This window comes from Carcharhinus amblyrhynchos, unplaced genomic scaffold (genome assembly GCF_965287045.1).
Source record: "Carcharhinus amblyrhynchos unplaced genomic scaffold, sCarAmb.v2.hapA scaffold_39, whole genome shotgun sequence".
Lineage (NCBI taxonomy): Eukaryota > Metazoa > Chordata > Chondrichthyes > Carcharhiniformes > Carcharhinidae > Carcharhinus > Carcharhinus amblyrhynchos.
In genome coordinates, this window is record NW_027649780.1 from 6,947,162 (window position 1) to 6,962,134 (window position 14,973).

Here is a 14,973-nt window from a genome sequence, read left to right on the forward strand (position 1 = left end):
CCTCGACCTGATATTGAGACACATTCCCATTGTTTATTGGGAAAAGTTTTATTTCCTGCTGTCGTTCCCCGTGTGTAACATCCACGCCGTCCTGCTTTATGCAGCCACTGACTGTTCTGTCTGGTTCACCGTCACTTGCACCTTTGATCGATTTGTGGCCATTTGCTGCCCCAAGCTGAAAAGTAAATATTGCACTGAGAAATCGGCGGCTGTGGTTCTGGGAACAGTGACAGTGCTGAGCTGTTTAAAGAACATTTTCTGGTATTTTATGTTATTAAATGGATATCAGCTGGTGAACAATCCCTGGTTTTGTGGTTTCACACGGGATGCCATGGAATCTCCGGTCTGGGGAACAATCGAGTTCCTCCACAACATTCTAACCCCGTGTGTCCCATTCATCCTGATTCTGCTGCTCAATGCTCTCACTGTCAGACACATTTTAATGAGCAGCAGAGCCCGCAGGAGTCTCCGGGCTCACAGCAGTGGGGAGAAGCCTAATGACCCAGAGATGGAAAGTCGAAGAAAATCCATCATTTTACTGTTTGTTATCTCAGCCAATTTCATCATCTTATGGTCGACATTAATGGTTTATACTATATGGATTTGGATGTATAATTTGGGCTATCAATCAGTAAGGTTAGATCTTTTTGTTATGGAATTGGGCTTCATGCTGCAACTCACAAGTTGCTGCACAAATACTGCCATTTATGTTGCGAACACTAGCGGCAGCCGCACTGCGCCTGCTCCGGACAGCTCGGCTCAGCGGCGCTCTCTGCACCTGCGTGCTGGGCTGCCAGCTGAGAGAGTGGAGGAGGGGACTTTGCAAAATCTCTTCCCATCATTTTCTTCCAAGTCCTGCAGTTTGATTTGAAACAGCACAGCTTCTGTTTTTAGCTTCACACATAGACTCAAACATCCTCCTCTGGCCAACATGAGTAAAACACTTTCCTTCTACTCCTGGGGAATACAGAGAGTTGTGGGACAATGGAATTAGAGCCAAATATACTGAGGGGTAAATGTTTGTGATTTTGTGTAGCCTGTTTTTACAATCTGAGCTATTTAACGACAAAGTTATCATGCATTTTCAAATACAATTTGAATGTTATTGCATGATACAGCAATGTTCAAAGGAACCCTACAGTACAGGAGGTCATTTGGCCAATGAACCTGCACTGACAGCAATCCCACCCAGGCCCTGACCCTGTAACTTCTACGGAACAATATTTTCTCTCTTTCCTTCAAAGCTGTGAATCTCCATCTGTCATTCTGTCCCTCTTTTTTCACTCTGTTGTGCCCATTATATACCCTCCCACTGCTCCTGAAGGTGCTGATTAATGTTCATCAACAGATCCGTGCTCACCATGTCCTGTCTGGGACACAGAGACCGCCTGACAATCTTTATGCAGACTGCTAGCCTATAAGTATGTGTATATTGTGCATTAGAATTTGTATCGTACAGGATTATATAATACAGGATGTGTGGCTGGGGGATGTGAAGAAGGATGAGATGGTGCAGAGGAGATTTACCAGAAGGGCTGCAGGGATGAGGGAATTTAGTGACATGGTTAGTTGGCGAGTTTAGGGTTGTTCTCCTTGCAATAAAGCAGGTTGAGGGCAGAATTCATAGAGCTGTATGAGAGATTGAAACGAGGTGAACAAAGAAAAACTGTTCCCATTAGCCGATGGGGCAAGGATTTGGGAAACAGATTTAAGGTTTGGGAAGACGTGAGGCAGGGATCCAAGGAAGAAATTGTTTACACAGAGGCTAAACACAAGCTGTGAATACACAGGAACCCGCTCCCATCCCACCCTCAATCAATTGAGGGTGGGATGAGAGAGGGTTCCTGTGTATTCACTCATGGACCCCACTTTGTTAACCAGCCTCCCATCCATTGTCTACATTTCCCGCTGCCTCGGCAAAGCAGCCAGCATAATCAAGAACCCCACGCACCCTGGACCTAAGGTCATACACCAACTGACAACAATTGAACAGACTTCTCTCCGTCCCTCTCAGACCAGGGCATGAAGTGACCGCTCCAGAAATGTGGATAACTTGTAAAACCAACAGGTCTCAACATCTCTCTGTAAACATCTATCTCTCCACCTCTCTCTACCAAATTCCAAATACATACATAGAATCACTACAGTGCAGAAGGAGGTCATTCGGCCCATCGACTCTGCACCAACCACAATCCCACTCAGGCCCTATTCCCATAACCCCACATATTTACCCTGTTAATCCCCCTGACAGTAGGATTCATTTAGCATGGCCAATCAACCTTTCCCGCACATTTTTGGATTGTGAGAGGAAACTGAAGCACCAGGAAGAAACCCACGCAGACACTGGGAGAATGTGCAAACTCCACACAGACATTGACCTGAAGCAGGAATTGAACCCAGATCCCTGGTGCTGTGCGGCAGTAGTGTTAACGATGCCATCCGATTGGCTTCTCACTTCTTATACTTTAAAAATGTCAAAAGCCTATGTTAACCAAACCCAATAAATCTTCAGTTGTCAACTAAAATACACATGAGTTTTCGGGTGATTTAAAAACAAATGAACTGTCTGCTGAAAGGGTTAACTTTTCTACAGAAGCTAAAGGGGTCGGGAGTGAGCAGAAAAAAATTGGCACACAACTACACAAGTTTAAAAAAACTTCTCTAACAATAAAACAAACTTAACTTTAAACTTCATCTATTAATTTTGTTATAGTCCTCAACCTAATTATTTTAATTTGATCAGTTTTTGTTAGGGATGGTTAAATTCTGTTCTTTATAAGGTGGTTCACACATTTTGTGAACTTTACATAGGCTCAGAGAATCAGAACCCAGACTTTATTATCCTTACCCTTTTCCTTTTTTTTGCCAGCACTCCCTCTGTTTTGTGGGAGGGTCATGGGGATTCCAATCAGACCGAATCATTTTATCATAAAAGTAAAATACTGCGGATGCTGGAATCTGAAACAAAAATAGAAAATGCTGGAAAACCTCAGCAGGTCTGACAGCGTCTGTGGAGAGAGAATAAGAGCCAACGTTTCAAGTCTGGTTGACCCTTTATAAGAGCTCTTCGTCATCCAGACTAGAAACATTAGTTCTACTCTCTAATCATTTCATCAATAAGTTTCTTGTTCTTAGTTTCCAAATGGCAGGTAAGAGACCTATCCAGTACTCACTCGAGCTCTGATTTTTCACTGGCCATGATTGGGTAGGATTATAACCATTCGGATCTACTCTCAGAGGGTCCGCTTTTCAGTCCAGTGCTACTTGGAGTGTACCGTCACTTCACTGACTATCGGGTCACAGTTTTTAACACAAATTGATGATAAATTAATTTAAACAATGCCTGAGAACACTTCTTAATTTCTTAACCAACTACCTACCACTGTTTGTTGATTGGTCAGACCACCCCTTTTTACAGATTTGGATATCTCAGCTGCTGAACACCAACCGGTCCTGGGATAAGTCTAATTCCAACTCATTCCGAGTAAATATTCTCACCAGGTCCTCTGTCAGGGCCCTGCTAAGCAGCTTTAATGGTCCGTAAATGCAGAAACTGAGCTGTCACAGGAATGTGGTCAAGATCGTCCAGTCCCATAATGCCTCACATTCAATCTGCAGTCCTTCAATTATAACAGAATATGTGGATGTATGTAGCTGCCTCAGCCATGGTCAACCCCAACACTGCCTTCTTGAACTGCTACAATGCTTGAGGTCTAAGTACACCCACAGTGCTGTTAGGGAGGGATTTCCTGCTACACATTCCAGACTTTCACTAGACGGTAGATGGATCCCAGATTGATATATTCTACTCAACCACTCACAAGGTGAGTTATTCCAATTCCTTTATTGTCCAGGACAATATCTTCACAATATTTTTATAAAAGAAATTAAACATTCTCACTTGATTTCAGGTACCAACATATTCTGTTAGTTTGTTCTTTATTGTCAATGTCAGGCTGGGGTTGTTCCCCTTGGAGCAAAGGAGATTGAGGGGAGATTTGATAGAGGTGGACAAGATCCTGACAGATTTAGATAAGGTGGACAAAGAAAAACTGTTCCCATTCGCTGATGGGACAAGGAATGGGGGGAGGGGTCACAGATTTAAGGTTTTGGGTCAGAGACGCAGGAGGGCATGTGAAGGAGAATATTTTGATGCAACAAATGGTAATGACCGTGAATTCGCTGCCTACAAAGGTGGACGAAGTGGAGACAATAAACAATTACAAAGGAAATTGGATGGGCATTTTGGAGGGGTTTCAAACAGAAATGCTGACTCGAGTCATAGAGCAGAGAGATTTACAGCATGGAAACAGGTCCTTCGGCCCAACTTGTCCATGCCACCCTTTTTTTCAAAACCCCTAAGCTAATCCCAATTGCCCGCATTTGGCCCATATCCCTCTATACCCATCGTACCCATAGAGTCATGGACTCTATGGAAACAGGCCCTTCGGCCCAACTATCTCTGAACTTCCTAACATCTTGTCAGTCTATGATCCTTGTGAAATTTGAAACCAGGTATTTGCAACAAGACTCAAAGAGCATCAGCCCACTGCAGGCAAAGTCATGAGACCAGCCAGTCCAGCAGAAAGTAACCCTTTGATCCTCCCCTTTGACCAACTGTGAGAATGAACAAAACAGACTCCTGGATGTAATTGACAGCAGAAACATTAACAGCAGAATCCCACTCCTGGGATCACTTGTGAACTTGTTGGTGTCTCAATAGCTGAGATGAAGCTCTGAATCCGTTCCCAAAGCTGAACGGCCTGTCCTCAGTGTGAACTCGCTGGTGCCTCTGCAAGTCAGATGACTGAGTAAATCCCTTCCCACACTGAGAGCAGGTGAACAGTCTCTTCCCAGTGTGAAATTGCTGGTGTCTCTTCAGGTCAGATGACTGAGTAAATCCCTTTCCACACTGAGAGCAAGTGTACGGCCTCTCCCCAGTGTGAACTCGCTGGTGTGACTGCAGGTGAGATGACCGAGCGAATCCTTTCCCACACTGAGAGCAGGTGAATGGCCTCTCCCCAGTGTGAACTCGCTGGTGTGTCTGCAGGTCAGAGGACCAAGTGAATCCCTTTCCACACTGAGAGCAGGTGAACGGCTTCTCTCCTGTGTGAATTCGCTGGTGTGTCCGCAGGTCAGATGGCCAAGTGAATCCCTTTCCACACTGAACGCAAATGTATGGCCTCTCCCCAGTGTGAACTCGCTCGTGTGTCCGCAGGCCAGATAACTGAGTGAATCCCTTCTCACACTGAGAGCAGGTGAATGGCCTCTCTCCAGTGTGGCTGCGCCGATGAGCTTCCAGCAGAGATGGGGCTTTGTATCTCTTCCCACAGTCTGCACATTTCCATGGTTTCTCCATGGTGCAGGTGTCCTTGCCTCTCTCTTCGGTGGACAATCAGTTGTAGCCTCATCCACACATAGAACATGTGTGGACTCTCTCTCCGCTGTGAATGATGAGATAGTTATTCAGGCTGTGTAACTGGTTAAAGCTCTTTAGTGAGTGCAATGGAACACTCTCACTCAACTGTGACAGTGTGTTGGTGCTTTTCCGATCACACTGAAATTTGAAATCTTTTCAAATCAACAGACCGGACAATCATTTCTCCTTCTGGATCCAAAGGCCGACGGTATTCACGTTCCAGGGAATATGACTCTGTCAGATCTAGACGTGGTGTTTGAGATTTCAGCCTGTAATTCCTCTTTCAATATCCTGTAAAACGAGTTGACAAAAGTTATTTTTGTCAGTACAGAATAAAAAATTAGAGGCCAATTCTAGATTTTATTGAACATTCTTTCCTCTCTCGTTCCCCAAAAGCTGTAATCTCCAACCCACACACTCTCCCTCCATTCTCACTCTGCTGTATCTAATATTCACCCTCCCAATTCTCCTAAAGGTGCTGATTGAGACTGATTGACAGATCTATGCTCACTGCTACCTGTCATGTACACAGAGAGCTAAAAATCTTCAAGCTGACAGCCACATTAAAGTTTTACATTTGGACGTAAATGAATAGCCTGATGATGTATGTAATACACTGTATTACCTGGTTACAGATACATGAAGAATGTGAGTAGGATTTTTATTTTGGCAGCGAGTGGTGACCTGGAAGGTAAAAATTGAAGCCCAAAATTTAGCACTCCTCACAAAGCAAGGGACCCGGTTCAATTCCTGGCTCCGGTCACTGTCTGTGTGGAGTTTGCACATTCTCCCCATGTCCGCGTGGGTATCCTCCCACAATCCAAAGATGGATTGGCCATGTTAAATTGCCCCTTAGTGTCAGGAGGATTAGCAAGGTAAGTATGTAGCGTTACAGGAATAAGGCCTGAATGTGATTGTGATCGGTGCAGACCTGATGGGCCGAATGGCCTCCTTCTGCACTGTAGGGATTCTATTTCATGAATTAGAAAAGAAATGGAAAGGGGTAGAAAAGAAAGTGTTTTACTCACATTTGTTGGAGACAGAAGGAGGTTTGAGTCTGTCTGAAGCTCAATCTTCATTCAGAGAGAGAGCAGCAGCAAAAACAACGAAGGAAGCTTCACGCAGCCATTGACACAAGGCCCGGACTCTGATTGGCTGGAGGACCAGCGTCCATCCGGTCCTCCACGCGTTGCCATTGGACAACCTGCCACATGCGGACAATGAGGGGGCGGTGGGCGGGGTTTTGACCGCCAGCCGCGCTGAGCTGGTGTCCAATCCGCAGTGTTTTGCTTCTGTAACCGGTGATATTGCAGCCAATGGGACACTGTGTGCTGGGATCGCCCCTCTGAGTCATCGTGACGGCACAATGGAGCCCTGCCTGAATCAGCCAATAGCAATCATTCCGGGTTCAGGCGTGTGGACCCGGGAGCCCCGCCCCCATCCATTGTTCCCCCAGTCTGTACATTCCACACATTGTCAGTCCAGTCAGACAGACAGATATCTGTCTGGCAGCCTGCATGGAGATTTTCAGCTCTCTGTGTCCAGGACAGGATATGGAGATTCCGGCGTTGGACTGGTGTAAACACAGTAAGAAGTCTCACAACACCAGGTTAAAGTCCAACCAGTTATTTGATAGTTGTGGGTTTACTGTTGTTGTGAGACTTCTTCCTGTCCAGGACAGGAAGCAGTGAGCAAAGATCTGTCAATGTAGAGAACGGGGCAAGGGTTTGATATGCAAAGGGCCAGCATTGAATCAGTGGAACGAATGGCCCCATTCTTGATCCGAATGTCTGACTGATGTAAAGAGAGAAATTTCAGCTGCTCCAGTCTCTCCAACTAACTGAAGTGCCTCATCATGAAATCGTACAGTGCAGAAGAGGCCCTTCAGCCCATTGAATCTGTACCTACACACAAGAAACACCTGTACTCTCACCTAATCCCATTTACCAGCACCTGGCCCATAGCCTTAAATGTTTTGACTTGCCAAGTGTGATACAGGTACTTTTTAAATGTTGTAAGATACCATTCTTGTAAATCTCTGCACCCTCTTTAAGAATTTCACATCTTTCCTAAAGTCTGGGGCCCATATATAGGGTTCCATTCTTGAGGAACTGAATTAAACAGCAGGGAGGTTATGTTCAACTTGATTAGAAGCATGGTTATAATACACTGGGGCTATTGTAGGTGCTTGTGACCTCAATTTAAAATCATAGAATTCCTCCAACGCGGAAGGAGGCCATTCAGCTCACTGAGTCTGCACCGACTCAACCATCAAGCAAAGACTCAGATATCAAATCAGTCAATACTATCAAAGTTTATTGTTTATCTGCAACACTTAGAAACTCTTCCTCCCAGGGGAGGTAGTGGAAGCAGATATGATAGTGACTTCGAAGGGGTGTCTTGACAAATACATGAATAGGATCAGAATAGAAGGATACAGTCCCAGAAAATGCAGGGGGGGTTAGTTCAAACGAGCAACATGGTCGCTGCAGGCTTGGAGGGCTGAAGGGCCTGTTATTGTGCTGTAATTTTCTTTGTTCTTTATCATTTAACTAACAGGTGTGATATAGGGTAAAGTTTACTCAGTGAAACTCTATCAGCTCCACACTTTCAAATCAGTGATCAATCCAAGAGAATTGGACGACAATGTGAACTCCTGGGGGCTGACAGAGAAACAGTCACTGCCTCCCAGAAGCATGGATGGCACCTTCCTGGGGTTTTGACTGGCAGGGAACAGATCACTGAACCAGTACCAGGACTAACTACTCATCTGCCACTGAGCTTTATTGGAAACAACCTTCATACTGATAGGAGGAAGCTTGACTATCCCTGAAGATCCAACTGCTTCTCCCACACTCGATGTTCACAAAGCTGGATCCCACAAAACTAGTTTGCCAACTAGTCCTTTGTCATTGCACAATACCCAGTCCAAGATGGCATGTTTCCTTGGTCCCTCAAAAGTATTGGTCCAGAAAACCATCCTGTTGATGGTTAAGCTGATTCATTTGTTAGAGTTATATTTAAATGGTGTAATTAAATAAACTTAGCTTTACTATAAAGGATTCCTAATCTGTCAGTGGAATTTCTCCTCATCAGAAGCATCCTATCCTCACATTTATGCCAAAATAAAAAATTCTGGGGTCTAGCCTGACTTCTGAATGTAATTTAGGGGGTTTAGTCCAGGACCCCAATAGAAGGGATTCCCTCACACACCCTGCAAATATCCCAGTTTCATACTGGAGAGAGATCTTAAAAACGCCCAGACTGTGGAACTGCTATAAAAGTTTTATAGAATCTCTACATTGAAGGAGGAGGCCATTCAGCCCATTGAGTCCGCACCAACCACAATCCCACTCAGGCCCTCCTCCCATAACCCTACATATTTACCCTGCTAATCCCCCTGACACTCGGGGCAATTTAGCATGGCCAATCAAACAAACCTGCACATCTTTGGACTGTGAGAGGAAACCGGACCACCTGGAGGAAACCCCCTATACTCCTCATGAGATTCACTAGACCCCAGCTGTCAATACCTGACATATGCTTCCGTTTTAGTGACCAGACTCTCAATATCTCTGGCCATTCAATGTTACTTACTCCTGCCAGCTTTGTCCTTTACAGTAACAGGAATGTGCTGGCTCTGCACTCTCGCTATCTCGCTTTTGAAAGTCTCACACATGCCAGACATTCATTAACCTGTGAACAGCCTCCCCCAATCAACTTTGAAAGTTCGTGTTAAATATCATCAAAATTGGCCTTGCCCCAATTTAGAACTTTCACTTGTGAACCAGACCTAGCCTTTTCCATAACTATTTTAAAATTAATAGAATTATGGTCATTGGTCCCAAAGTGCTCCCCATGAACACTTCAGTCACATGCTGCTTTACATCCCAGTTACTTGTTCATATGTATCTTTCCTCGACTTGATATCACAATAAGGACTTCAATTAGTCTCATATCTTGGGGAAATCAACAATAAATAAACTTTAAAATTTTAAACTTTTACCCAACAGTATCAAAACGCTGTATGACTTAGTGCATAAAACATTAAACTCCAATCCAGTCACAGGAATTATTCACATCAGAAGAAGAATGAGCCATGTCAGATGGACATAATCCAGTCCTGGATGCGATCAAGAGGAACTATAATATCAGAATCCAACCCTGCAGTCATTCATGAACTCGCTGGTGTCTCAGTAGGTGATAGGACTGAATAAATCCCTTCCCACACTGGCAGCAGATGAATGGCCTCTCTCCAGTGTGAATTCGCTGATGTCTTAACAGTTGGAATGACTGAATGAATCCCATCCCACACTCAGAGCAGATGAAAGACCTTGCTGCGGTATGAACCTGCTGGTGTCTCAGGAGGACAGATGACTGAGTGAATCCCTTCCCACAGATGAAACAGGTGAATAGATTCTCCACAGTGTGAATTTGTTGATGTCTCTGCAAGGTGCACAACCGAGTGAATCTCTTTCCACACTCAGTGCATGGGAACGGTCTCTCCTCGGTATGAACTCACTGGTGTCGCAGCAGACTGAATGACCGAGTGAATCCCTTACCACACACAGAACAGGAGAATGGGCTCTGACTAGAGTGAATGTATTGGTGTCTCTGTAGATTTCTTGTGCTTTTGAAGCTCTTACCACAGTCTGAACATTTGAAAAGTCTCTTATCAGTGTGAACAAGCTGATGAGAATTGAAATTAGTTAAACTGGTGAATCCCTTCCCACACACACAACAGCTAAATGGTCTCTCCCCAGTGTGAACTTGTTGGTGTACAGTGAGGTGAGATAACTGTGTGAATCCCATCCCACAATGGGAGCAGGTGAATGGCCTTGCCCCAGTGTGAACTCTCTGGTGTCTCAGCAGGGTGGATGTCTGAGCAAATCCCTTCCCACACTTGAAGCAAGTGAACAGTCTCTCCCCCGTGTGACTGCGTCAATGAATTTCCAGGTCTGATGGGGATCTGATCACTTTACCACAATTTCCACATTTCAGTGGCCTCTGTGTGATGCTGGTGCCAGTGTGACTGTGTTGATGATATTCCAGCTGGGAAGGATAATTGAATCCCTTCCCACAGTTCTCAGATTTCCACGGTTTCTCCATGGTGTTGGTGTTCTTGCCTCTCTCCAAGTTGGATGATCAGCTGAAGCCTCACCCACACACAGAACACTTGTACTGTTTCTCCTCGCTGTGAATGGTGTGATTTTTTTCAAGCTGTATAACTTGTTAAAGATCTTTCCACAGTCAGTTCACTGGAAGACTCTCACTTGAGTGTCTGTTGGTGCTTTTCCAGTCACACTTATATTTGAAATCTTTTCCCACAAACAGAACAAACATTCTTCTCCTTCCACAGTGTAAGATTGATCATATTCAGTTCCAGATGAATCAAGTGATTCTGTTAAATCTTGATGTGATGTTTGGTTTGAGTTTTTTGTTTGCAAATTCTCCTCTTACAGCACACTGCAAAATAAATTCAGGAAAATGCTAACTAAATATGGGATAGAAATTCTAATCAGACAATTCCAGTTTCTCTGGGACATTTTTTTTCCTCTCCTGTCCCTCAAATCTGTAAATCCACTGTAGCCAAACAGGCCTCTAAAATGGCATTTTGTAAAGCACTCTGGGATAACTGGGCAAGAAACTAAACTGACAGGCTGCAGTTTAAAGACAGACAAATAGGCTGCAACCCTGATGAGTGAATACACAGGATATGGGCCATCTCCAGGATGAAAAAGACTTTCTGGTCACACTGGGTGTGTGCCAGACGTAAAGGCACCATGAATCCTTATTTAGGAGGAAGGTATGTGACCTATGTGCCTCCAACACACACAGGCATGGCCGCCAGGGACACACCCAGAGATCGGTGTGGTAGCACCTGATTGGACTCTTATCGATCAGGGTGATCAAGTCCTGATCGATTGATTGGCAATGGCCAAAAAAAGGGCGTGAAACCAAACGGGGTATAAAGGATGCTGCACAACCAGGAATCTCTCTCTCTCTCTGACCCCACGAACAAGCTACAATGACGGAGAGCCACCACACCTGAGAAGGGAGGAAAGAAAGAAGATCAGAGCCAGGGTACCACACCAGACTAAAGGACCAGACTACGCAGACAACCACCGAGACCAGTGCAGAGATAAAGGCCACTATCTGTGTGGGGACTTGTCAGTCACGCAAAGTTAAGTCAAGGTCTTGTACTTGAACTCTAGTATTCTGTAAGATAACTTATTGTTGGTCGGGTGGGTGATTATCGATTGTGTGGGTTTAAATAAATATTGTCTGTACTAATAAGACGTCTACTCAAACTTATTTGTCCACCGTATAAGGGTTAAAACAGGCTGATTTTTACAACACCACATCCCACACGGTCTCCCTCCTCTGTGGGCTGAAATCTAACCCCATCTCACCATTTCTTTCCTTCACTCCCAGTTCCCTCCCTCCCGCTCCTGTCTGGGTTCAGTTCTGATGTGGATGTAATCAGTAATCTCTAAACTGTCTGTGCTTTATATGCTCTGTCCGAGGCCAGAACTCTCCATTCACCTGACGAAGAGGGAAACCTCGAAAGCTTGTGCGTTTAACTATCAAATAAATCGGTTGGACTAAAACCTGGTGTTGTCAGACTTTTTACTGGGTTCAGTTCTCCAGCTCCTGTCTGCAGACTGACAATAAAACCAATGGCTCTTATTGGGGGTGTTGGGGCCTCCAGCGGGTGTTTGTGAATCCTCCCCGCTCACCTCACAATGCCCAGGGGTGATTGACAGCAGATCCGGACCAATAGGAACAGGCGGCGGGGCGGGAGGACCGAACGGGAGCGGCTACTCCTCAAACCAATCGGACTGAATGAGGGGCGGGGCCCTCAGTGCACATGCGCCTTGCCGCATAGTCCCCTGATAAAGATGGCGGCGGGGAGTCTGGGAAAAGCCCGAGCTGATTTCCCCAATTCACAACCCGCACCCGAGCTTTGTATTCGGGCCTTGGCACCGACACGGCGTGTTACTGAAGCCTTCAGTTCACCCGCCGGCTCCCTCATTCCCCACCCGCCGGTTTCTGATGCGATGAGCATTTCCACCGCCTCAATCCTGAGCTTCCAGCGGCACTGCGCATGCTCCACATCACAATGCACAGGCTGTGATTGACGGCAGCTCCGGACCAATAGGAAGAGGGGGCGGGGCTGGAGGACCGCTGGGGAGCGGATGGTCCTCCGAGCAGTGGTTCGCAACTGCTGCCTCACGGCGCCAGGGACCCGGGTTCAGTTCCGGCCTCGGGTCACTGTCTTTGTGGAGTTTGCATGTTCTCCCCGTGGGTTTCTTCCGGGTGCTCCGGTTTCCTTCTACAGCCCAAACGTGCGGGTTTGATGGATTAGTCATGTTGAATATGTGGCGTTGTGGAGATAGGGCACAGGAGAGGGCCTGGGTGGAATGCTGGTGCAGACTAGATAGGCTGAAGGGCCTCTTTCTGCACTGTCGGGATTCGATGGTTCAGTCGGATTGAATAAGGGATAGATCTGAGACCGGATCTCCCTCATTGGCGGAGACTGCATCATTTTGAAAGCTGCTTTATGTCAAACTTTATGTTGGCAAGTGTGAGGTGGTCCACTTTGGTAGGAAGAATGGTAGGAAGGACTATTACTTACGTGGCGAAAAACTGCAGCAGGCGACGGTGCAGAGGGACCTCGGGGTCCTTGTGCATGAGTCGCAAAAACCCAGCCTGCAAGTGCAGCAGGTGGTCAGGAAGGCGAATGGGATGCTGGCCTTCATAGCGAGGGGGATTGAATATAAAAGTAGGGAGGTCTTGCTGCAGCTGTATAGGGCATTGGTGAGGCCGCAGCTGGAGTACTGTGTGCAGTTTTGGGCGCCGCACCTGCGCAAGGATATTTTGGCCCTGGAGGGAGTGCAGAGGAGGTTTACTAGGCTGATACCGGAGTTGAGGGGGTTGAGCTATGAGGAGAGGCTGAATAAACTAGGCTTGTACTCGTTAGAGTTTAGAAGAATGAGGGGAGATCTCATTGAGACGTATAAGATGATGAATGGGATGGATAGGATAGAGGTGGAAAGACTCTTCCCGCTCAAAAAAGACAGTAGGACTAGGGGGCACAGCCTCAAGATAAAGGGGGGGCGGTTCAGAACGGAGTTGAGGAGGAACTTCTTCACTCAAAGGGTGGTGAATCTCTGGAATTCTCTGCCCGTTGAAGTGGTGGAGGCTGCCTCGCTAAATATTTTTAAGAAGCGGGTTGATGGGTTTTTGATAAGAGAGGGGATTAAGGGTTATGGGGAGAGGGCGGGAAAGTGGAACTGAGCCACGACAGATCAGCCATGATCTTATTGAATGGCGGGGCAGGCTCGAAGGGCCAGATGGCCTACTCCTGCTCCTATTTCTTATGTTCTTATGTTCTAAACTGCAGGAGAAAAACTGGATCTTTCTGTTTGTGGCTTAAAGCAGATGATGGGAAAGGAAAGGATCTGGGGAGTAGAACTTTGAACCTAAAAGATCATGGACAGCTGGTGTGTGTGAACACCACCACTTTCAAGTTCCCCTCCAAATTGCACACCATCCTGACTTGGAATTATATTGCATTGTTTCATTGTCACTGCATTGAAATCATGGATTACCTCCCAAAGAGAAGTGGATGGTGTACTGACACCATATGGACGGCAGCTGATCAAAAAGGTGGCTCACCACCATTTTGGAGTGTGGCTTTTGCCAGCCGCACCCATATATTAAGTGAACATCCATGTTTGCCCATTTTAACAGCTTGTGAAGTAATCCTCAAAATTTCAAACTACTCAACTGATTAAGGGAAATGTGCAAAGCTAATGTGTAGAAAGTAGCTGTATCTTGCTTGTTTCTGTACATTATTTAGATTTCACTATTTCCACAGCCTCCAGTAAATCAATGCCATAAAATCAATTTCTGAAATAATTGAGATTCTAAGGGCAGCACCATAGCTAGCATTACTGCCTCACAGCACCAGTGACCCAGGTTTGATTCCTGGCTTGGGGCACTGTCTTTGCAGAGTATGCATGTTCTGCCCGTGCCTGTGTGTGTTTTCCTTCCTGGTGTTCTGGTTTCCTGCCACAGTCCAAAAACGTGCTGGTTGGGTGCATTGGCCGTGCTAAATTCTTCCTCAGCGTACCTGAACAAATGCCAGTGTATGGGTATGAGGGGATTTTAATAGGAACTTAATTGTAGTGTTAATGTAAGCCCAGTTGTGAAACTAATAAATAAAATAAATTGTGTTACGAGCCCCATTTGCAGACAGTATGCAGTGTATAATTTAATCCTGGGATAATTGTGGTCACTAACTTTCCTCTTGTAATTATGGCGGATCATAGGTGCTAATTCTGGTCACATTAATGGACTAGTTATTGAAGGAAATTCTGAAACAGATTACAAGGAGGCAGAGCATAATGTTGTTGTAACACTGTCATCCAATATTCTCCTAACGTTGATCATTGCTGCGCCAATGTGTTAGAACATTGCACTTTATCTAACAGGCACCATTCGCATTGTACATCTTCATAATTAATCGCACTATACCTGATATTCAT

At 45.6% G+C, this 14,973-nt stretch overlaps 1 protein-coding gene across 2 annotated transcripts in view; it reads right to left on the reverse strand.

Moving 5' to 3' along the window:
- Positions 1–4,577: 4,577 nt before the first annotated feature.
- LOC145363729 (uncharacterized) overlaps positions 4,578–14,973 on the reverse strand; it is a 356,716-nt gene continuing 346,320 nt past the window's right edge. For both annotated transcript variants that reach the window (XM_080218969.1, XM_080218970.1), the window contains one exon: positions 4,578–5,710. In XM_080218969.1, coding sequence (XP_080075095.1) covers positions 4,694–5,359 — 666 coding nt within the window. In that variant the 5' untranslated portion in view covers positions 5,360–5,710 and the 3' untranslated portion in view covers positions 4,578–4,693. The remainder of the gene's footprint in view (positions 5,711–14,973) is intronic.